At 49.9% G+C, this 24,196-nt stretch overlaps 2 protein-coding genes across 3 annotated transcripts in view; both read right to left on the reverse strand.

Moving 5' to 3' along the window:
• LOC310712084 (uncharacterized protein) overlaps positions 1–2,375 on the reverse strand; it is a 142,356-nt gene extending 139,981 nt beyond the window's left edge. Inside the window, exon 1 of the mRNA XM_083514736.1 lies at positions 2,358–2,375. The gene's annotated coding sequence lies outside the window, so the exon portion shown is untranslated. The remainder of the gene's footprint in view (positions 1–2,357) is intronic.
• Positions 2,376–2,730: 355 nt separating this feature from the next.
• Positions 2,731–24,196, reverse strand: part of LOC310712045 (anoctamin-7-like) — a 28,926-nt gene continuing 7,460 nt past the window's right edge. The window contains exons 9-23 of one of the 2 annotated variants that reach the window (XM_083514637.1): positions 23,093–23,183; positions 20,907–21,003; positions 19,362–19,505; positions 17,579–17,716; positions 17,361–17,459; positions 16,278–16,380; positions 15,877–15,988; positions 15,060–15,114; positions 13,367–13,464; positions 13,022–13,158; positions 10,981–11,186; positions 7,748–7,890; positions 7,545–7,635; positions 6,757–6,891; positions 2,731–4,828 (exon numbers count right to left, since the gene is read on the reverse strand). In XM_083514637.1, the coding sequence (XP_083370763.1) occupies positions 4,802–4,828; positions 6,757–6,891; positions 7,545–7,635; positions 7,748–7,890; positions 10,981–11,186; positions 13,022–13,158; positions 13,367–13,464; positions 15,060–15,114; positions 15,877–15,988; positions 16,278–16,380; positions 17,361–17,459; positions 17,579–17,716; positions 19,362–19,505; positions 20,907–21,003; positions 23,093–23,183 (1,676 nt within the window). In that variant the 3' untranslated portion in view covers positions 2,731–4,801. Of the gene's footprint in view, positions 4,829–6,728; positions 6,892–7,544; positions 7,636–7,747; positions 7,891–10,980; positions 11,187–13,021; positions 13,159–13,366; positions 13,465–15,059; positions 15,115–15,876; positions 15,989–16,277; positions 16,381–17,360; positions 17,460–17,578; positions 17,717–19,361; positions 19,506–20,906; positions 21,004–23,092; positions 23,184–24,196 lie in introns of both variants that reach the window. The other variant, XM_083514636.1, reaches the window with a different exon arrangement.

The following is a 24,196-nucleotide window of genomic DNA, read 5'->3' on the forward strand; positions in this document are numbered from 1 at the left end:
CCTCCTGTGGCCTGATGTCCTCTGCTCCGCTCCCTTCTGTTGGTATTTTATTAATTATTCTTCCTCGTTTCACTTGTGTGGGAAGGCAAATATCTATTCCAGCAGAGAAAATCACCACCTGTGCACAGCTTATCTCTAGAAGCTTTTAGACAAGGCTGTGTAACTTTCTAGATTAAACAATAAGGCTGCCATACGCCAGGATTTTCCTGGACATTACTGGGAATTGACGGCTGGGAGAATTTCTGAAAGGTGGCACTTTGTCCGTGATCTTAGGCAAGTCAATCAAAAAATCGAAATCACGGTTTTTGGCGTTATTTTAAATAAAAGCTCAACAACTTTGGGGTTTGTCTAAAACAAGCTCAACAGCTTTTGGGGTGTCCTGGTTTTTAATTTTTGAAATGTGGCAACCCTAAAAGGATGCTTAGGCAGACTTTGATTATCTATGTCTGAGTTTGAGTTAAATTAGGTAGCCTGGAGCATTCTTCCTCAACTATTTTTCTCCTGCCCATCTTTGAAAAGATCAAAAATGAAAACAAAAACTGCCTCTAAAAAGAGAAAACTACCTATTTACTTCACTGTGAGGAAAAGGAAGCGTTTGTTGAGCAACAGCGCCATCTAGTGCCCCCAAATTCAAAACATGAGTGAATTTAAACAATGGAAAAACACATCTCTGGTTCCCCCCCAAAAAATCCATTTAAATTCTTTCAGAGAGAGAAAAACAACACAATAATTGCTCAGAAATGTACCTTTGTTATCCATGAAAATCTTGCAATCATTTTTATTATATTTTTAAAGAAAGGTCCCTGGCTGGGCCTGTAACCTTTATTGGGATGGTAATAATTTAACCCAGGAAAGGCTAAAGCTTTAAACTTCACTCACCTGAAACTGGAGAGATAAATTGTTTAATCAATTGTGTTTTTAATGTTTGATGCCATATTGTGTTTTAATTTGTTGTAAGCCACCCAGAGTGGCTGGGTTGACCCAGTCAGACGGGTGGAATAATAATAATAATAATAATAATAATAATAATAATAATAATAATAATAATACTCTCCTACTTACAAAAACCCACCCTATAAATTATGGGATGGGGGAGAACAGGAGGGGCCTCTCCTCCTCCCTGTTGGCTGTTTCGGGCATTGGACTCCAGAGGCGCAGATTTGCTGGCGCATTCATTTGCTTCCATGTTCACTGATCTGTTCCAGTTTTCAGAAGAGGATGCGGTGGGGAGGATTTCTCCAGCACTAGAGAGAGAAGCCCCCGCTCCAAGCTTTTGCCAGCTCAGATTCAACTCCCCACCTCCCTGCAATCCCTTTTGCAAACCCACCATTACCTGTTTGTGCCCCTAGAGAGGACAGCTCTACCTGTCCCCAGTTCCTGTAACAGCTGGAGAACCACTACCACCCCCCTATCTGATGCCTGGTTCCCTGCGGGCATCTCTGTGTCCACTGTGGCTCAGCGGGAGAGCACCTGCTCTGCATGCAGAAGGTTCCCGGTTTGACCCCCGTCACCACCCACAGGTAGGATGGGGAATCTTCCCTGCCTGAAACCCTGGAGCAGGCATAGGCAAACTCGGCCCTCCAGATGTTTTGAGACTACAATTCCCATCATGCCTCACCACTGGTCCTGGTAGCTAGGGATGATGGGAGTTGTAGTCCCAAAACATCTGGAGGGCCGAGTTTGCCTATGCTTGCCCTGAAGAGTCATTGCCGCCATTTAGTGCTGCCAAGGCTGAGTTAGATGGACCAACTGTCTAAACTGGCACAAGGCACCTTCCTATTTGACAAAGCAGCCGTGCCGAAGCAACTCTGCACATGCTCAGTTGTCGCCAATTGCTTCATCTGTTTCAAACCAGACTTGGCTCACCCTGACGCAACAATGGGGGAAGTCACTGAATCTCAACTGCGTCGTCATCCCTGACCACAAGCCCAGCTGGAGTCTGGCAACATCTGGAGGGGCACAGCTGTCCCGTTGTGATAGGAATTTTATGGTCTTAGATATATGGTAATGTTCATAAGTGTACCAACCAAGCACAGGAAGACCGACCTGGAACCATTTTGGATTCTAAACTGAGTAAATGTTTTCTCTGCAAGGTCAAAGTGGGAAACCTCCACATTCAAAATTTCTGTTTTAGACCGCCTTTTCTGTGATGTAGGTGTGATGTATTTGAGGGGTGGTCTTAGGTTACCCCCCCTTCTGTGATGTATGTATGATGTTTCTGGGGGTGGTCTTGATCTACAGGGTGGGAATTTAAAATGTCTCTATTAGGGTGGGCACACCTTGGTTCCGGGTCCTTCTCCTTTCCTGCGGGCAAGGGAAGCACCCTGTTGCAACAGGTCAATAAAGATCAAGCTTACTAGCTGCTTTGCTTCTCAATATTCTCTGTTATTTTCTCCTACCAATAGGGAACCTATGTAAGGACTCTATATGGGCTCTTGGATACCCCATAATGGCAATTTTTGTTTACAACACCCTGTCTAGACCGAACACTTTCCTGCATCCTCCGAGCCATTTGACTGGACCAAGGCTGCTTGTTGCCTTGTCTTCAAACCTTCCCTCCCCTGGAGGCTCACAGAGGGTGGTGGTGGCGATGAATGAGAGAACAGAGTGGACCCCTCCCCTCTTTTCTGAGCCCCTCCTGGGTAAGATTCCCCTCGGAAGGGAAACATGAACTTCTCAGGTACAAAAGCACTCCTCAGGTGCTTTCCCTGCCCCACCAAGAACGTACGATGTTACTCCACATTTTATTCATTCTCCTGTGTGATATACAGAACATGGGGCAATTCTGGCTGCCGCTGGAGGGTGGGGGAGAGAGAGAGAGAGAGAGAGAGAGAGAGAGAGAGAGAGAGAGACCATGCAGGAAGGGGGGGGGTTCACACTGAGCAGCAATAATCGTGCATGGCATGCGGCATGCCCCCCCCCCCCAGATCATCGGCCGCAAGGGCACACCCCTCCCCTCCTACAATCTGCAGCCCCATATCTCACAGGCTCCTGACTTAGAGCTGAAAGGGGGTTTTGTGGCAGGGAAGGGGCTGTTCCAGGAACCTAAGCCCAGCTCATTTGCAAGGCAAGAACAACAATGGAGGGTCCATCTCCATTCCCCTCCTGCTTTTCTGCAACCTGCCAGAGGAGAGGGAGGGAAGTGGTGGCTTTGAGTTCACATAAAACCCGCCAGCCAGCAAACTAACAATCTCCAGCGCCAGGCTGGCTGTGGCTCCCTTCCTCGCCTGAAGTTTCGAGGTTTCCTTTTTGGCCCTCCTGTGCTAGCTGCTTCCAGGGCTGCCCTTCTCGGTTCCTCTGCTCCTCGGATGAAAATGTCCCATGCCTGTTGCTCTAGCTGCCTGGGAAGGCCTGGGTGACACTCAACGGTCAGCCTGACTTCCAGGGTCCTTCCGGACCAGCCCAACCACAGGATCAGCGGACACAGAATGCTAGGGGTAGACTTGGCTTCGAATTCCCTGCTTAGCCATGATACTCGCAGAGGGTTCTCCACTTGAGGGTCTTTCGGCACTCTTGAGGCGTTGCTTTTCCACAATCAGGAGGGCATGGGATTAAGATGGTAGTTCCGCACAGCCCCGGATGTGGCACCGAGAGGTTGAACAGAAACCAGAGCAAGAAACCGCAAACAGCAGGAAGCTTCTAACTCAAGGCAAAGGAGCCCCTCTTCCAAGTCTCACTTGCACTTTGCCAGTCCGGAAAGGCCAGGTGTTGGTGGGGACGCAAGCACAGAAGACACAGGAACGCAACAATTCAACAGCCACGTTGTGTGGGTGCACTGTGAAAAGTGAGTCGGCCGATGATGCTCTTGTGGAAAGCGCCCAGTGTTCCTGTTTGAGGAGGGGCCCTGCTTCCAACCTCCTTCCACTTCCTCGCTTCCCCTTGGGCAGGATCAAAACATGAACAATATTCAGCTGTGCGCGCTCTGAAGCTCTGCTGCACCTCAAGGATTTCTGCATGCCTGGGTATGGCCCTCAACGCTCCCAGGAGAACACCGTTCCTGCAATCTGAGGGCATCCCTTCCACAAACCCCTGAGGCAGGTGAGCAAAACAGCACATTCGCTCAGTTTTGCAGCGGGGACGGCGTTTCCACACATCTTAACATGGAAAGCGTGAGTTCTCGAAGCAGCCTGTGGCGGCGGGAATGGCTCTTCCACAACACACTGGATCAATATTGCGGACGCGATCCCTCTTACCAGGGATCTGTGGTAGAAAACCCTCCGCAGAGGACCTTGCCTGCAAAAGTGCAACCCCGGCCTCCTCCCTCCTTGGCCCAGGAGACACTGCTGCCGAAACGCCCGCTGCTGTCCTCAAGTGAAGCAAAGGCTTCTGGGAGACAATGGCCTTGGGAAGGAGGGGGCCACACAAGCCAGCCTGTCCTCCAAGCCGTCAGAAGAAGGATCAGCCCTTCCCTTTGGGTTGGAAAGGAACTTGGGCTGGGGAAATTGTTGGCGATGCCATTTCCACAGTCCCTGCGGTCCATCTCTGAGGAGCAGGAAAAAGGTCGAGAGGGGAAGGTGAAGAGAGGCTAGGCAGGAGGGCCTCAGGACAGCCACAGAAGCAAAGTGGCCCTCATTGTAGCAGTGGCGGGGGGTGCAAAGGGCATGCAACCCTTGGCACCCCACGAGCCCAGCCTCTCTTGCCCACCTTCCTGGTCCTTGAAGGAGCCACGAGACTCTTGGCTGAGTTTGTGCCACTGATGGAGCCCTCTGGGAATCCTTCCTCCATTGCCTTGGCTGCGCCTCCTCTTCAACAGGGCCGATGTGTGTGGTCTGAAGTGGCTGCACCTGCGGGGGGCGCTAGTTCACGCTGCTGGGTAAAAGGCTGCTTGCTGTATAGGGAGGAGGAAAAGGAGGAAGAGGTAATAATAACAGTAACCGCCAATATATAAAACCAGGACAGCAGGTTCAGAGGTTTGTGGGAACCAGGAGCGGCAGTCAGGGGACAAAGAGGAAAGTTTCTTTTTCTGACCAATCGGGATGAGGCGCTTTCAGGTTTCTGCCAGAAGCTGTTCCAAGGCTGGATCTACACTGACCTTTTTAACATTATTAGAACGATATCAGATCTATCGTTCTAAAACGTCACAGGACATACTTGTGAATTAAAGCGTTTTTTACCTTGGTCCCCCCCCCCCGGTCAAAACCCTGTCTCCCTCCTGCTGGTTGCTCTGGTGTCACATTTTAATAACGCATTACGAGTGTTAAAAGTAGGATGTAATGTGTCCATATATGTTATCAAAGCAATTCCTTAACCCTTCCTTAACGTTAAAAACAGTGAGTGTAGATCCGCCCCAAAGCACAGAGGCCCAGGGCAGCTTCCAAATGTTGCTGGGCTACGGCTCCAAGCTGTGTCCCTGAGCATTGGCCATGCTGGTTGAAGGGACCGACTGGAACTGGGAGTCCAGCCCCCCATTGAGGGCGCCATTTTGGCTGCCTGTGGGTTCTGTGGCTCTTATTTCCATTGGCCTGAAACCCTCCCCACCTTGGTTCCTGCTTAGCTCTTTGCCTAGGGCTCAGCCTTGGCCTCAACAAATAGGTCCTGGGGCCCAGCACTCTCAGACTCTGCTCAAGTGAAGACAGGCCTCCGAGGGGAAGGGGGATCCTTGAACAAGAGGGCCAGATCCACTTGAACTGAACAACCTAATTTTGTTGCCATACCAAGAAATCGCAACTGCAAAAGAGCGATGGTTTGGCAGCAGTGAGTAGGGGGGCAGTGACCCTGAGATGTGGCTGGGATGCAGGTGGAGGGCGGTGTCTTGTGGACCAAGCGCCACTGAGGCACGGCGGTTCCGTGTGACACGGCCAGTGTGGCAGCGGGCCAACATGCCCACGCCCAGCACAAGGTCACTGGGCCGTGCGAGACAGTCGTGACTGGGAATGGATGACCACGCTGCCATGGAGAAGAAACAATTTGTGGGACGGCCTGGAACACAACACCGGACACACCACAGCACGACAACACAAATGGCGCACAGCTACCCAGTAACAGGGGCAGGGCTTAGTTTCAGAAAGGGAAAAAGGGATTGTTGGCTGCCAACTGCAGACCCCCCCCCCCCCCGCCCAGGCACGGAGGGGCTTCTCTTGCAGCAAGAGGATTCTGTGGGCAGCGGATTCGTGGCTATGACAGTCCCCAGAAGGCCCAGAGACTCCAGCACGCGGTCTCCCTGGTGCTCCTCAGCCTTGTCCAGGCGGGATGAACTCCTGATTCCTTGTCGCCTCTCATGCAACGAGGAGGAGTGAGAATTTGTCAGGAAGGCACAGGAGGGGAGGGCAGGGAAAAGGGGCTCCCTGCCCCTATCCAACCTCTCTCTCTCTCTCTCTCTTTTCTCTTGGGCCCAAAGAGTCTCAAACTCTTCCACAACTGTGGGAGTGTAGCAAATACGCAGAAAGAAGTTCTGGTTTTGTCAGCCGCACCTCCCGGTGGAGACGCCCCAGACCCTTGCCCTGGATGTGCTGAGAGCAAAGGCAATGCACTCTGCCTATGCCCAGAGGTGCTCTTCTCTGTGGACATCCTACCAAGCCTCCACCCATCCCTAATGAATGGGGAGCAAGGACCAAGAGAGGACCTCGCCTCCTCACAAGGCAACACGTTTGGGAGTGGAGCAGGCTGGGTTTGTGGGGAAGAATCCCCTCCCGCAGACCCCACCTCTGCGCTCTGCTCCTGCTCCTGGGTTTCTGGTGTTGCAACAAGAAGACGGCACGGACAGGCAGGTGCTTCTTTCGCAAACTGACCTGGCGAGGGGGAGGAGTCGCCACTCACCGTCAGCAGCACATCCTGGTTGTCGGCCAGAGCCTGCTTGGCCAGGTAGCGTTCCCGCTTGATCTTCACCTCCAGGGACTCGGGGACGTCTGGGACCAGCCAGTCAATGAGGCGCAGGCAGAAGAAGACCACATGCTGGGAGCCGGGAGGAAAGTCCGCGGGTTAGGGGCGCCAGGGGCCTCCACGGCTCTTTGTGACGCTGTGTTATTCTCCCCATGCCACAGACGGGAAAACTGAGGCTTGGTTTGAAAGGGAAGGCCACTCGGGCCACTCTGATCAGCAATTTAAGATGGAAGTTCCGCCGGAGTGGTACCTATTTATCTACTTGCACTTTGACGGGCTTTCGAACTGCTAGGTTGGCAGGAGCTGGGATCGAGCAACGGGAGCTCACCCCGTCGCGGGGATTCGAACCACCCACCTTCTGATCGGTAAGTCCTAGGCTCTGTGGTTTAACCCACAGCGCCACCTGCGTAAATAGTCATAAATACAGCCACTTGCCCCAGGCAGGACACCAACTTCATTTCCCCCCACTTATCAGCGCCAGCTGCCCTTCCGCTAGCCCTACCATGTGCTTATGTCCCCTCAGCCCCATACTGAGTCAAACCCTTGGGTCCACCTGCCTCTGTGCTGCCTACACGGACTGGCAGCAGCGGCTCTCCGGGATTTCAGGCAGGCAAGTTTCCCCCCAGCCTGACCTGGAAATGTTGCCGGCGGGGCTTGAACCCGGGACCCTCTGCATGCAGGGGGGCTGCTCTACCACTAAGCTACATCCGCCTCAAGACGCTCACCTCGAAGGCAATGATGAAGCCCAGGCGGATAGCTAGCAGCTTCCAGTAGAAGAGAGTTTGGCTCCCATGGGGGTCGCGGAAGGCCTTGTACCTGGGGGGAGATGCCATTTCCGTGGGTCAACAGGGCTGGGCGTGCATGTGTGTGCCAGGATCCATTCCCTGGGGCTGTGCGGGGGGAGGGGGAGCAAGGTCTCTGCTCTCACCGGCACATGGTGTGGTTGCTGTCCACAAAACTCGGCGGGGCGTAGGCCAGGGTGAAGTTCACGTAGCCGTGCAGGTGGCTGTCGTACTCGTATTGGTACAGGAGGCGAGGGAGGAAGTCCGACGTGAAGGCAATGAGGAAGGCCTGTGGGGAGACAAGAAGACTCATATTGGGGGGGGGGAATGGGTGATCTATGTAGGGGTGCAAATATCCAGAGTGTGGGGGTCAGGTGGGATTGCTATGAGGAATTATGAAAGATGGAGCAAGCCATTTGTGTCAGCAAGGCCTCTCCTCCTCCCAGAAGGGAGGGATTGTGAGCGGGAGAAGCTTCCCAGTGAGGCAGGGAGGCGTGCTCAGCTCCCTGCTCCTGATTGCTTCTGCTGCCGCGGCCAAGCCTCCCAACCGACCAATAGGGCCGACTGGTGGGCGGGGCTTGCTGCCTTTAAACGGTGTGGCAGCGCTCTGCTCCCAGTCTGTTCCTGTTTTCTTCGGATCTCCTGCCCTCCCTCCCTCTTAGGTCAGCTTCTTTGGCGTATTGACCTTGCTATGGACTTCCGTTGGTTGTCTTCGTTGTCCAAGGGGCCTGGTAGGACTTTTTTATCCATTTGGCAAATTGGCACCAGCCTCTTGGTTTTTTCGCCTGCCTCGTAGCAATTCGTCACAACTTTCTGGTATTGGCGGTTAGGCATTGGAATGTGTGTGCTGTGTTGGAGGACTGGGTATGCGCCATCATCTACCCCTCCTCTTTTGGGTATTCCGTTAAAGGAATCCAATCCTGTCCGATGCCCTGCTGGTGGCTAGGGCCATGGCACGACCCCCAGTGACGTCACGGGGGAGCTTCCAGTTGTATTTGCATCAACAAGCTCCTCCCATTGGTGGTTAACCCTGATATGACTCCTGGCTGTGCGGGGTGGAGTCTGGTATCATCCAATGCCTAAACCAATACTACTCACATGCTGTAACCAATAAAATTTGTGGCCTAATTTTGCCCATTAACCTAAAATAATGTGTCTGTGTGTCTTATTATAATCCTATGCGGTGGGCGGGTCCTTGACTCACAATGAGAGCATTGCGTTGACTGGGTTTGATTCACTGACAATAGTTTCTGATCAAATCCCACAAGCCTCTGCACCTGACAGGCACGTACAGTGGTGCCTCGCAATAAATTAATCCGTTCCGGGAGTCTCTTCGTCTAGCGGTTTTTTCCGTCTTGCGAAGCAACCCTATTAGCGGCTTAGTGGATTAGCGCTATTAAAGGCTTAGCGGATTAGCGGCTAAAAGGCTATTAGCGGCTTAGCGGCTTAGAAAAAGGGGGGGGAAGCGGGGGGAAATCGGAACACTCGCAAGACGTTTTCGTCTTGCAAAGCAAGCCCATAGGGAAAATCGTCTTGCGAAGCAGCTCAAAAACGGAAAACCCTTTCGTCTAGCGGGTTTTCCGTCTTGCGAGGCATTCGTCTTGCGGGGCACCACTGTATAAGCATTCTAAACACAGGCCAGTTGCTTCACCGGGCATCCTCAGTACATAAAGATAGTAGGTTACTTTGATGTAGTTTGTTAATCTTTAGATAGATCTTAAGGGCCAGGAAGAGAGTTCACAAGGAGATGGCAAATACTCTTTCCTTGCCATCCTTCCTTCCTTCCTTTCCTGCCTGTTTATGACCTCCGGGGTTTTGCTGAATGCATTCCTCTAGTCCTGTTTTATTTACTCTGAACTATGTATGCATGCTCAAGTAGGAAATTAGCTCTTTGTAGTTTTAAATTTGACTTTGTCCCCACGTGGGGTTTTTGAAATGCTCAGAGGAAATCTGATTGGTTCTTACAAACACTGTGTAAAAAGTTGTTTTGTGAATAAAACGACCTGGGCCGAGAGGTGGAGAGGAATTATTATTGGCACTCCTCCCAGAGTCTTGCTGGTCAAGCCTCGTGTATATTTTATTAATCAGAGTCCAATCCTTCCTTGCTTTGGGAACGCTACAGATCTAGGGGCCCTGTCACACCTCGAGGTGCAGCTGGGACCCTGCGGATGCTAGGACCAACTCACAGATCCTGAGCCTTTGCTCTTGCAGCCTGACTGCCCAGGTCCCACAGAACGTAAGAGAGTTTTCATAGGAAACCAGACACAGACTCATCTTCCTGCAATGCAAATCATCCCTCCTTCCCTGCCTGGTCAGGACTTGGGTAACATGAAGATATTCACTCGGCACCACTCTCCCCACCACTGTCAGCCAGAATAAAATTAAGAGCCGTGAAATCGGTTATGGTACCCTGGGCAAAAGATTTTGGATACAATATATAGCTAAAAGAATGGGAGAGGTTGTGGAAAAAAAGAATAAAATTTACAGCATGTAATGCTTTGAAAGAGAATATGATGAAAATGATGTATAGATGGTATATTACACCTGTGAAATTAGCTAAAATGTATATGACAAGTAATAAATGTTGGAAATGTAAATGTTGGAAATGTATCATATGTGGTGGGAATGTAAGAAAGTAAAAAACTTCTGGGAAATGATATATAATGAGATGAAAAAGATGTTGAAATATACATTTTTAAAAAGACCAGAAGCATTTTTTACTTGGTATTATAAGTGAGGACATTAATAGACAGGGCATTAAACTGTTTTTATACGCAACAAGAGCAGCAAGAGTATTGTTGGCCCAGAAATGGAAGCAAGAAGAAATACTGACGAAAGAAGAAAGGCAGACGAAATTAATGGACTATGCAAAATTGGACAAAATGACAGGAAGGATTCGAAACCTGCGGGACCAGAGGTTCACAGAAGTTTGGAAGAAATATACGAATTATTTGAAGAGCAACTGTAATCAACAAATTACGCTAGTAGGACTAGAAGAGGTTTTGTAAGGAGGAATATACGAAATATTGCAAAGAAAAGAAAGAAGAGAGATATTAGTTATGATATTTAAATGTAATAGTGAAAGTAAGAAATGTAAATTAAGTGGAAATGATTGGAAAATTTTCAGATGTGATTGATGGAAGTCAAAAAAAATTGAATAACTCTGTTTCCAACTCTGCTATTCTATGCTTCTATGATGAAATGCTTTCCCTTTTGGGCTTCTGCAGCCCCCACCAGCAGCCACTTGGCTTGGACTTGGCTTGGGGGCCAGCTGCTTTGGGGGGGGGAAGGGCTGCTGGGTGGAGAAGCCCCCTGCCCCAATCTCGGAGCTTCGTGGGTTCATGGGTGGGGTGGGTTATTGAGTTCCTTCCAGACTCACATTGACAATGACGGAGATCTGGGCCAGGACATCCAGGATGAAGAACCAGACACTGATGTCTTGGGCGCGCTCGGCCACGGGGCGCCGATACTCGCAGGCGAACTTCTGGGCGTCCAGGCGGATCTCGACCCAGTTGTTGAGCAGGGCGAAGAGCGGAGCCAGCGGGAAGGCAGCCACGAAAATGGTGATGAAGCCAAACTGGAGCACTGAGGGAGAGCAGGGAAGTTCATCAGGGTTAGATTTTAATGTATGATATTTTAGTGTTTTTTGGTTTCTATGGAAGCCGCCCAGAGTGGCTGGGGAAACCCAGCCAGATGGGCAGGGTACAAATAATAAATTATATTATTATTATTATTATTATTATTATTATTATTATTATAGATCGACAAGCCTCCCCAAAGGAAGGGGGCAGAATGGAGGCTGGCATTGGCGGCCCCTGACATACAGCTCCGAGCTGGAGCTGGGGTGGCAGAAGGAGAACGGAGCGATCTCCACTTCCCTGTGGTGGTCAGGTGGGATTGCTATGAGGAATTACGAAAAATGAAGCAAGCCATTGTGTCAGGAAAGTTCACATGGAAGTGGTAAATGCCTATCTTTCTCTTTCCTGTTTACGACCTCCGGGGTTTGCTAAATGCATTCCTCCTTGATTCCTGTTTTATTTACCCTAAAACATGTATGCATGCTCAAGTAGTTCTTTGTATTTAAGAGGCTTCCTCTGATCTGGTTTTGTCCCCACGTGGGGTTTTCTGAAATGCTCAGAGGAAATCTGATTGGTTCTTACGAACAGTGTGTAAAAAGTTATTTTGTGAATAAAACGACCTGGGTCATGTGGTGGTGAGAGTCGCACTTCCTCCCAGAGTCTTGCTGGCCAAGCCTCGCGTCTATTTTATTAATCAGGGTCCAATCCTTTTGTGATGGCCTGGGAATTGGATTCAGAGGCTGAACCTGAGGAATCCCAGCCTGCACAGGAGTCCCCACCTCCAGGACCAGCTGAACTGGGGCTGGGGCTTGAACCTGAAGGGCCCTCACCTGTGCCGAATCCTCAGGAGCAGACACCAGCTGAATCTGCTCTGCCTCCGGAGGTGATCGAGGACCCATTGCCTGCAGGTGCTCCACTCTCAGCCCCGTCAGGGGAAGGTGAGGTTGCCTCTGGGTCCGGTAACCCTCCAGCCTCTCCTGAGCCGTAGAGGCTCAGAGCAGAGAGGCGGAAGGAACTAAGTTCTCACAGGAGGAGTGCTCGCCTCCAGGCCAGGAGAGGCGAGTCACCTGTGGGGCCGCCCTATGCCTCAGAGGAGATAAAAGCCAGCCAGCCCAGTCCCAGGTTGCGGGAGCAACATTGTTGGTAACCTGTTCCTGCCGGCACCCTGTCCTGCTCTTCTGCCAGAGTTCCTGACCTCCCCCGACTCCTTGCCTTGGAGCCCGCTTCAGCCTTGATGGACAGCCCCCATACCACACCCTCGACCTCGGACTGGACTCGGACCATGCCGCACGGTAACCCCCAGGACCAGCACACCTTTCCTTTTTTATTTTATAAATATTTATTAAAGTTTTCACAGTATTACATAATGAAAAAGAAAAAAGAAAAAATAGGAAATAAAAAACAGTTAAAAATAATTCCATCTTTACATCACTTATCTTTCATTTACTTATTTCCCGGACCTCCTCATACCTCCCTTTTTTGTATTCCAGTTCAATTTATTAGTTCAGCAATTCCTTTCCCTCCTTATTATCCTGATCTTTAATCTTAATATATTATAACATTAAATTTTTACCTATTAAAAATCCAATTTTTCCATATTCTTTTAAACCACCAGCACACCTTTCCTTTGCCTTCATAACGCAACACTTCCCAGCCTCGTTTTTGCCTGGGACCCAGTCGCATCCCAGCAACTGGGCCATTACAGCGGCCTGGGAGTTCTCGTGCAACGAACCGGCGACCCCACAAAAGACAGGACATTTTGCAAAAGGGAAAGTGATCGGAAAACGGACTGGCTTGCGCAGGGTAAGAACCCGAACCGGCTCGGCCCTCCCTCCCACTTACCCATCTCCAGGTACTCCTCAAAGAGGCCTTCGCACTCAATCAGTTCATAATCTTCCTCCCAGCGCTTGGGCTCCTGGCAGATCTGACCCCCTCGCACCCGGGCCAGCTTCCTCTTCTGGCGCCAGGATTTCAGTTTCCTGCAGGGGAAGAAATGGACAAGAGAGGCATCGGAGCAGGAGAGAGGGGCTCCCATTGAAAGGGACCCCCCCCCAGAAAACATTAGGTTTTGTGGGGTGCTCTGTTTCCATGGCTGGAATTGCATAGAGTGAGCATCCCCCCTGGACCTCCCGGTCGTTCTCTAGACCTGCCAGGTCTTCCTTCTCCTCCCTGCAGCTGGCAACTCACGGAATCAGAAACTCCTGGATGTTGCTGACAATCTGCTTCCCCACCATGATGATGAAGAGCTGTTGGGCCAGCTCAATCAGGCACCCGCCAGGACCGCACTGCAGGGAGAAGGGGAGGGGGAGAGGACGTCAGCAGAGCTCTAGGGAGCGAGTCTGGAAACCCTGTGCCCCAAGGAAACACTTCCCAGAGGGACCAGTTCCACCCGAAAAGAAGACATCCCAATTTGTTGGAATGAAACCACGACAGACGAGTAGCAGGTGTCATGTGAGAGGCGTCTCTCGGAGCAAGCCCCGAGAACTCTCTTTTATTGAATATTACAAACATTGCCACAGGTGTGCTTCTGGCTGATTGGTTGATACAAATACAAAGCAATTTGTTGCTGATTGGTTCACACAAGTGCAAGGCGAGGATTACGTATAGACATTAATCACCAATAGATTAAAGGCTGGGAAAAGGAGCACAGAACTAGACAGGCATGAAACCTCCTAATTAAATTATAACTAAAGATTGATATAGCATGACTAAAACCATTACTAATGATTGATCATAACATGAAAGAATATAATAATTGAATTCCGTAGATGTGGTCAGCTATGCATTAAGAACAGGTCATAGTGGTTTTCATGAACTTAAGATGAACTGAGCAGTCTAGGGAAATGAGGGAATGTCTTGGTCTTTGGAACAGGTTGTACAGTGTGTGCAGAAGCAGAGAAAAGCTTATAAGCGAGACTTCCCAGAATGCCAGAGAAAAGAAGCAAGAACTTCCCAGAATGCCACAGTTATGTGGAGAAGCAGAATTTCCCTTCACCAATTCTGCCTTTAGCCAAACAGGCGTGGCCAGGACTCTGGGTGCTTTGAAAAATCTTTGTTTGTCACTCTTGGGCTGGAGTGTTGTTTGGGACCTTTTGTTGTGGGGGTTGCTGATGCTGGTTTTTTTGTATCCCTATTTTAGATCTTTTTGTGATTTATGTGGAAATAGTTCACTTTCTTTTTGTGTTTTCAATGCTGTTTATTGTTTATGACTACATTTGTCACATTGTAGTTATGTATTTTTTTCATGCTGGAAGCTGCCTTGAGTATGGTTTGAACTAAGCAAAGGTGGCATACAAAAAGAAATTATGTATGTACAGTGGTACCTCGGGTTACATACTCTTCAGGTTACATACGCTTCAGGTTACATACTCCGCTAACCCAAAAATAGTACCTCGGGTTAAGAACTTTGCTTCAGGATGAGAACAGAAATCGTGCTCTGGCGGCATAACGGCAGCAGGAGACCCCATTAGCTAAAGTGGTGCTTCAGGTTAAGGACAGTTTCAGGTTAAGAACGGACCTCCAGAACAAATTAAGTACTTAACCCGAGGTACCACTGTATGTATGTAGGTATGCCAATACCTAAAACAGAAACCAGAACCAAAATAATCTAAAACAAACATAAACAAGTGAGCTCTTAAATCATAACCCTCCAATTAAAGTTGAACCTTGCAGATTAAAAAAAACAAAAAAACCACCACGGTTTGATCTGGGGTGACGGCAGGAGAAACCGAAACACGTACGCGTGCACACACACACACACACACACACACACACCTGCAGCAAACCTGCCTGGCTCCAGCATCTGGATGCAGAGCCCGCCAGGTGGGCAGTGCCCAGACCGAGGCAAGAGAGAAGACTTGCCCCCTGCCCTGGTACTTACGTCTTCGTTCCTCATGCCCAGGAGTTTTCCATATTGGCCGGGATACCCCACAAACCTGCTGGGACAAAGAGAAGGGTCTGCCTGGTGTTTGGAAGCCTCACCCCCGCCATGGGGGAACGTTCAAAATGGCAACTCTCAGCTCTGCCCTGGGAAAGCCCAGGGGAGGCTGAGAGCCCCGTGGGGAGAAGGCAAAGCCATAAAGGAAGTGGGGAGTTGGGGGCGCCCAGCCCAAGTGGTGGAGCCGCACGACATGCCACTGCCAAAGTGTTGGGGTTGACCTTTAAAGCCCTAAATGGCCTCAGTCCAGTATATCTGAAGGAGCGTCTCCACCCCTATCGTTCTGCCCAGACACTGAGGTCCAGCTCCAAGGGCCTTCTGGCGGTTCTCTCATTGCGAGAAGCCAAGTTACAGGGAACCAGCCAGAGGGCCTTCTCGGTAGTGGCGCCCGCCCTGTGGAACTCCCTCCCACCAGATGTCAAAGAGAAAAACAACTACCAGACGTTTAGAAGACATCTGAAGGCAGCTCTGTTTAGGGAAGCTTTTAATGTTTAATAGGTTATTGTATTTTAATATTCTGTTGGAAGCCGCCCAGAGTGGCTGAGGAAACCCAGCCAGATGGGCGGGGTATAAATAATAAATAATAATAATAATAATAATAATAATAATAATAATAATAATTATTATTATTATGCCTCCTTGTAGCCACAGCAAGGGCAAAGCAGGCCTCGCGCTCTGTGGCTGGGAAGTCACTCCCTCCCTGCTTTCTGGGGTTGTTTCCCTGCCCCTGTGCAAGGGGTCTAGAGACTAGCAGCCTCACCTGCCCTTGAAGAAGGCCACGTAGAACGGGGAGGAGTAGAAGTTGACAAACTGGAAAATGAAGACCTTGAAGGTGAAGGCGTCTTCATGCTGCGTCTGAGTCCGGTGCATTTCTGCAAAATGCACAGTATAGGGTGGCCGGGAGGCATGTTAGCCAGAGAGGAAGGAGGAGGAGCAGGAGAAGGGGAGATTTGGGGGCAGCCAGCCCCATGGCATAGGAGCTGCTCATGCTCCAGAAATCCCCAAGGGGCATTTTGCAGGCCACCGCCCCATCATGCACAAAGGGAGCCTCATGAACTGAGCTCAGACAGTTGGCAGTGGCAGTGCAGGGACAGAATAGGGACAGAGTTTGGGCTTGCTGGGAAATCGGGGTGGGGTGGGGGGTTGGCATCTCAGACTCACCCCACCTGGTGAGCTTCTCAGCCAGAGAGGTGTAGACCTGACTCATGAGGAGGATGAGCACCAGGTTCACCATGCAGCTGCTGATGTTAGCAATGTTCCCCGCCTGCAGGGGAAAGACCGAACGTCGCCGCCCCAGTCCTCTCCAAAGACCAGCGAATTCTCTCCCTCCTCAAAACGCACAGAGAGGAAGGGGAACCCAATAGCCTAGAAATTCTGGGTGTGGGACCACAGAGACGCCCTGGGCTCAAACTCAACACACAAGGAAAATCCTCTCTTTAGTGCTAAATTGGAGCAAAGGTCAATCCGCAGAAAACCCAAATTGCTGTTTGCTCCAACTGAGCACGAAAGAGCAGCAGGGCAAGGGAAGTGTGGAGGAGCCCTTACTGCATCTCTGTGCCCGGCAGAGGATGAGAGGGGCAGGTCTCTGCCACTGAGGGGCTTACAATCTAAAATCCAACCCTAACTGCAGGAGAATTCTGCCTGAACTTTTTATATGTATATCCAGAGAATGCAAAACAGAAAGAGGGAGAGAGAGAGGGAGAGAGGGAGATAGATTTTGACTGCATATACATGGTGCATTTTTAGCACATTTAGAGAGGAGCATACACACCCAAATTCTGGGAACTGTAGTTTTAATGATGCTGGGAATTGTGGTTTCTTTAAAAAAAAAATATTTATTTGGTTTTTCAAATTAAAATCTTACAGTATCAAACATAAATCATAAAAACAAGACTCCAAGGAATCTCCTGGATTTCCCTCCTGCCCTTTGTGGGTCCTATCATTAATAATTTCTTCCTGCATCTTTTATGATGATCCAAATCTTTTACCTCTCCATCGTGTCCAGAATTCACCCTTAAACTACAAGTGATACTCCAATCCTACTAACGATTTTAACGATGTTGGGAGTTGTAGCACTATGAGGGGTCAGCTACAGTTCCCAGAATTCGGCAGTGTGGGGGGAAACGCACCGTACGCTTTGCACAAAACAATTTCCCTACAAAATCCATCGCTTAACATTCGGGGTTCAATGTCTCTAAGGGGTGTGTGTGGATGGACCAGGCCTCACGACCCCTCTGCTCTCACCTGGGTCATCAAAATCGTGTTCCCTGTGTGGTACATCATGGTGCTGACAATTCCTCTGTACATGATCACTGAGACGAGGAAGATCATCACCACACAGAGCTGACGGGAGAAGCAAAGCGTTCAGGATCAGCGCTGAGACAGGAAGGCTCTCAGCTCAGCCCAGCCCCGCAACCCAGGCCTCTGCCTGGCATGTGCTGGGGGCAGGGGACTCCCCTCACCATGATGATGATGGCCATGGATCCCGTCAGGATGCGGGAGAGACGGTCCCGTTCAGGGAAGTACGGCTCCTTCACCCCCGTGACGGGATTCTGCTCCATGCGGGGGGCCATGGCGGCAAACTCTGGCCGAGGACGCTCCTGGGGGAAGGAGAGACAGAGAGCGGTTGAGATGGAGAGACGAAGCCCAGAAGGTGTTGGGCTCTCCCTTCCTTGGAGGATTTTTAAGCAGGGCTCGGGCAGCCATCTGCCAGGGATTCTTTAGCTGCTATTCCTGCATCATAGGGGTTAAGCTAGATGAACCTTGGGAGTCCCTTCCACCTCTACCAAATCCTATGAACCGGCTTCTGGGGACAAAGTGGGGTTGGGGAACACAGAGCTCTCAGATTCCTAAACAAAGGAGAAAACCCTTTGGATGCAAATGGCCTTTAACACTGTGCGGAGATGTTTAGGATTATATTACAAGCCTTGTGGTTCACAGAATCGCAGAGCTGGAAAGGGACCACGAGGTCATGAAAATGACCATTTTGTGATGTGTTTAGGGTGTTCCGTTGCTATGCACTAGCTTGGTACATTAATATCTTTGTTCCTTTTCTTTTTTTGTATATTTTTTAATTAAGTATTTTCTATTTTACATTTTATAATATTCATTTAAACAAGGTTAAAAAATCAGTGACTTCCTTTCCTCTCTTCCCATGGTTCAGTTTGCATGCCATAGATCCCAGCGTAGTTTACATAAACTAAACCATTCAGTATAATAATAATAATAATAATAATAATAATAATAATAATTTATTATTTATACCCCGCCCATCTGGCTGAGTTTCGCCAGCCACTCTGGGCGGCTTCCAATCAAGTGTTAAAAACAATACAGCATTAAATATTAAAAACTTCCCTAAACTTGGCTGCCTTCAGATGTCTTTTAAAGAGAAGATAGCTGCTTATTTCCTTCCTATTCCATTTTTACGTCCGTCAACACTTATTTACACTGTTGAATTTATCTTAATGCTGCCAACGTTATTAACATCTTTATTCCTAAATCCTGCTTCTCTGAGCACGACCTGGGAACGCTGTCTCGACACCGAAGGGCTAGAGAGAGAGAAACGCTTTTCAGACGTTCGGAAATGGTATTTCGTTGGAAACGTGTGAAATGGCTCTTGCTGGCATCCAGCCACAGGAGCTGCGCCAGGAGGGAAGGGGGCAAACTCCTGCCCACCCACCATACTAGATGCACCGTGCTAGCCTGATTGGTGTTAGCTGGCACCATAATAATAATGATAATAATAATAATAATAATAATTTATTTATACCCCGCCCATCTGACTGGGTTTCCCCAGCCACTCTGGGCGGCTTCCAACAAAGTATTAAAATACAGTGGTCTGTTAAACATTAAAAGCTTCCCTAAACAGGGCTGCCTTCAGATGTCTTCTAAAAGTCTGGTAGTTGTTCTTCTCTTTGACATCTGCTGGAAGGGCGTTCCACAGGATGGGTGCCACCACCGAGAAGGCCCTCTGCCTGGTTCCCTGTAACTTGGCTTCTCGCAGCGAGGGAACTGCCAGAAGGCCCTCGGAGCTGGATCTCAGTCCGGGCAGAACGATGGAGGTGGAGATGCTCCTTCAGGGATACTGGACCGAGGCCGTTTAGGGCTTTAAAGTGGCTGGCGCAGCAAAACTGCTTCTGCTTTTTGCTTTTGCTGCTGCAGGGAACACTGCCTAAGTTTGCCACACCCCCACCTAAAAGGTGGGTTGAGGGAGGCTTGGCAGGCCCCAATTTGCCTCCCACTTGCCTCGTCCTCCTGGAAGTCCATGCAGTCCCAGTGGTGGGCCAATGTGGCGTTTTTCCGCTTCCAGTACTCCAGGAAGGTCACGGCCCAGAAGGACATGAAGATGCTGAAGAAGACGGTCCCTGGGTGGTCAAAGAGGTAGCCCACCTGTGGTCAGAACAGGAGAGGGGGGAGGGGAAGACGTCCAGGAACAGCTGCCATACAGACACTCCAATGGAATCGAATCCACCCAATGGTAGCTACGTCGTGTCCATGCCCGTTTTGGGGAAAAGGTTTTGTGCTCCATGTATTAAAGGTAAAGGGACCCCTGACCATTAGGTCCAGTCGTGGCCGACTCTAGGGTTGCGGGGCTCATCTCGCTTTATTGGCCGAGGGACCCGGCGTACAGCTTCTGGGTCATGTGGCAGCATGACTAAGCCGCTTCTGGCAAACCAGAGCAGCGCACGGAAATGCCATTTACCTTCCCGCCGGAGTGGTACCTATTTATCTACTTGCACTTTGACGTGCTTTTGAACTGCTAGGTTGGCAGGAGCAGGGACCGAGCAATGGGAGCTCACCCTGTCGTGGGGATTCGAACCACCGACCTTCTGATCAGCAAGTCCTAGTCTCTGTGGTTTAACCCACAGCGCCACCCGCATCCCTTGCTCCATGTATTAGGCACCTCTTAAAGAGATCCTAACCAAATTGGCTTGAGAGGAAGGAACAGGTTTGGGCCAATATTTGGATACAGCCGTGTGCCATTTCGAATCAAGATTGTACATCGCGGCAGCCTTTGGCTATGTGCAATAAAACTGACTGACTGAATCAAGGGTGTGGGCTGCGCCTTTGAAAATTGCACTGATTCGGAGGGTTCTTAGCATTCCTGAGCCACGCTGGGTGCAAGGCGGCCGGTACTAAATAGATGAATGACAAACGAATGTTTTTCAAAACAAAGCAAAACAAATATCCTTTATAGATCACTATGGTTTCCATTCTGCAGATGGGGGAACTGAGGTCACCAAAGGCTGGCTTGCCTGAACCGATGAGACAGGGAGAGAACCTGTTAAAATGTTTAAAATAACCTTTTCCAAAGCAACAACAGGTTGGCAGGAGCAGGGACTGAGCAACGGGAGCTCACCCCATCGGGGAGATTCAAACCGCCGACCTTCTGATCGGCAAGTCCTAGGCTCTGTGGTTTAACCCACAGCGCCACCTGCATCCCTAAAAGATGCAGGAGGAAAGGACTAATAACAGGACCCACAAAGGGGAGGAAGTCCAGCAGATTCCAAAAAATGTGGTTTTTATGTTGGGTATGTGATTGTAAAACTGTAATTTGAAAAACCAGTTTTATTTATTTATTTTAAATTTAAATTTAAATTTTAAATTTTACATTTTTTAAAAAGAGAGACTTTGGGAGCTCCACTTTGGGAGCAGGCAATCCGTTGCATTCCCACGCCCCACAGAGAGAGCTCCTTGGCTCTCTGTGATGTCACTAAATGCCCTGCCTCCCATTCTTCCCCCCTCCAAGAACAATCCCCAGAAGGCCCAGCAGCCAGGAAGTCCCCTCACCTTTGCCATGGGGCAGATCTCAGAGAGGTTCCAGTTGCCGCAAGTGTCACACAGGGGGCACATGAGGAACTGCCCTCCACTGTTGCAGATCTCTTGCCTGGGGAAGAGCAGAGGGTGAGGGTCAGTGGAGGATGTCACTCAGGGTTGGAGGGAGGCGGGGGGCTCACCCAAGGTGTGTTTCATGATGCTCACCTGTAGCGTTCCCAAAGCAAGGAAGGATTGGACTCTGATTAATAAAATACACACGAGGCTTGACCAGCAAGACTCTGGGAGGCAGTGCGAATACTAATAATAATCCTGTCCACCCCTTGGCCCAGGTCGTTTTATTCACAAAAGAACTTTTTACACAGTGTTCGTAAGAACCAATCAGATTTCCTCTGAGCATTTCAAAAAACAACAACCACGTGGGGACAAAGTTAAAACTACAAAGAGCTAATTTGAGCATGCATACATAGTTCAGAGTAAATAAAACAGGACTAAAAGGAGGAATGCATTCAGCAAACCCCGGAGGTCATACACAGGAGAGGAAGGATGGCAGTTGTAATGGGTATGAGTTACTCGTGCGTAAACTGGTGCCTCTCTAGGCTAATTTGCCTTGTTAAACCTTTCTGACTGCACAGCCCTTTCTCATCGTGGCTGCCTCAATCGCTGGCAGAATCCGTCAGTGGGCGTTTCTTGAACCTCTTCCAGCATAAAAGTTGTTTGACACCCAGTCTCCGCCTCCTCTCACTGCGCGGAAGTCTTCTGCGCAGGGAGGGCGTGGGCAGCGGAGGACCTGGGCTCTCCTCACTGATGTCCAGTGAAGAGTCCTGGAGCCCTCTCTCCGATTCCCCCATCTGCCCCCCTTTATCCCTGGTGTTGCGCTGATTTGCTTCCCCCTCTACTGAGCTGTTTCTCCCCCTGCTGCTGGGTCCTTCGCCAGCATCATCTGGGAGCCTCCCCTTCGCCTCTCGCTCTGATGTCAGTTCCCTGACATCCGTATTTAACATCTCCTTGTGAACTCTCTTCCTGGCCCTTAAGATCTATCTAAAGATTAAGAAACTACATCAAAGTTTCCTACTATCTTTATGACCCAGGATGCCTGATGAAGCAACTGGCCTGTGTTTAGAATGCTTATACGTGCCTGTCGGGCAGAGAAATAGGACATAGATGCAGAGACATGGGTTGATCAGAAATCATATCAAAATGGCTCAAACCCAGTCAACGCAATGCTTCCATTGCTGACACAAATGGCTTGTCCCATATTTTTTATAATTCCTCATAGCAATCCCACCTGATCACTACACTCAATGCCAGCTGGGTTCCCTTCAGCTCTCTGCCCAGAGCTTAAAACTAACTCAGGAAGTGGTGTGTGTTTTTTAAATAACTGGAGCTCTTTGTGCATGAAGCAATCGAAAGAGAGAACACCTCTACGCATCTGGAGATGCCCTTTCCTTTGCCCAGAATTGGCACAATCACCTCTCTGAGGCTAGAGAGGACCAGGATCCTGGGTCAGAGGGCAGGAATGAGAAAAGGCAGACAAGGAAGAATCCACTCCCTGATCTAACCCAACCCAGTATCCTGCTTCTGACAGGGGGGCAGCCACAAACCCACAAGCAGGGCGCAAAGTCCTCTCCACTGCTGTAAAACTCCACCACCGGGCATTTGCAGCTGAAACGGCAGGATCAGGCCGAGGCAGCCCATCGTGCTCTGCATGATGGAGCGCAATGGACAGAGGATAAAGGAACCTGCTTTTATTCCTCTTAATATGATTATTTTGAAAAAAGAGAGCGCTGCATCGTGTTTTCTTCGGTCATCAACTAGGTGCTTGCTCCGAGGAGGCTATTTCTCTCTTACTCCTTGTTCCTCGGCCTTCAGAAATCTCAGGACTTGGAAAGTCCTTTCAGCTGATTTTCCAAGGTGCCTCTGGGACACCCACCCACCAAGGCAGCACTGAAGGCCCAATGTGTGGCCAGTCTCCTCCTGCCCATGCAGAAGCAGGCTAGGAAATGCTTCACCAGTTGAACTTCTGCCTGATGCACAGCCATAAAAGAGATGGAGCTTCCCACCCCCATGGGGCCCAAGATGCAGGATGAGAGTTTGGAAAGGGATGCTTGGAAAGGGGGGTGTCATGTTGGGGGTGAGACATGCTGGCTCTCCCACAAGCTGACTGCCCTCCTCCTCCCCACAACCCCTGCCCCACTCACGCTGGCGTGTTTGTCCCCATGGTGAAGAGGCCGGCAAGGAAGACCAAAGTGCCGACAGCGGCCGCTGGGAGGAGCCAAGCCGTGTAGAAGCCTGCAGGGGAGACAGGTGAGGCCGAGCCCATGAGCAGAGGGCACCCAACATTGCCCTGCCGCCCCCCAACCTGAGCCCCTTCCAGGCCAGAGTTTATGGGCTGGGCTCCGCCTTCCTCAAGCCCAGATTTCCCCCACCCCCAAGTCTCCCTGCTCAGGACTTAGATGCAGAGCAGGAGCTGAACTCGGCACCTCATGAGACCCAAAGCCGCTTCAAAGGTTATCTCTGAGCACGTGGAGAATGCAAGGCTCAAACGGGAGCACACACAATAACAGAAGAGAAACAAGGTGCCGCATTTTTTGCTCTATAAGGCGCACCCGACCACAAGACGCACCTAGTTTTAGAGGAGGAGAACAAGAAAAAAATATATTCTCTCCCTCTCAGCGCAGCGCCTCTCCAGCAAAGCGGGAGGAGAAATGGAAGGGGCTCCATTTCTCCTCCCGCTTCGCTGAAGGGGCACTGCGCAGCTCTCCCTCTCTGCGCAGTACCTCTCCAGCGAAGGGAAGTAAGAACAGCAAGAGGGATCACTCTGCAGCGACAGCAGCTGTCCCTCTTGCTGTTCTGGCTTCTGGGATAGCCACACCAAGCCTCTTCAGGGCAGGGGGAGCGTTCTTCCCGCTGTGCTCCAGAGGCTTTGCATGGCTATTTCGCTCTCCTGGCTTCAGGGATAGCTGCGCAGCCTGCATTCACTCCATAAGACGCACACACATTCCCCCTTACTTTTTAGGAGGGGAAAAGTGCGTCTTATAGAGTGAAAAATACGGTATATGGGAATGTAAAGAAGAGGGAGACCTCTGGCAGCTTACACTCACACACACGTGGTATTGGTAAAAAGATTATTAAGAAAATGTAAATGGGGATTGATAAAGGATAAATGCTAGAGGGTAAGGATTTGCTGAATTTAATATCTGAACTGGAATACAAAATGGGAGATGTGAGGAGGTCAAGAAACTAGTGAATGAAGTATAAGAGATGAAAATATTAACCTATTTTCTGTTCTGCTTTTTATTTTT

The sequence above is a fragment of the Podarcis liolepis genome (assembly GCF_965112155.1).
Source record: "Podarcis liolepis genome assembly, chromosome: 7".
Taxonomy (NCBI): domain Eukaryota; kingdom Metazoa; phylum Chordata; class Lepidosauria; order Squamata; family Lacertidae; genus Podarcis; species Podarcis liolepis.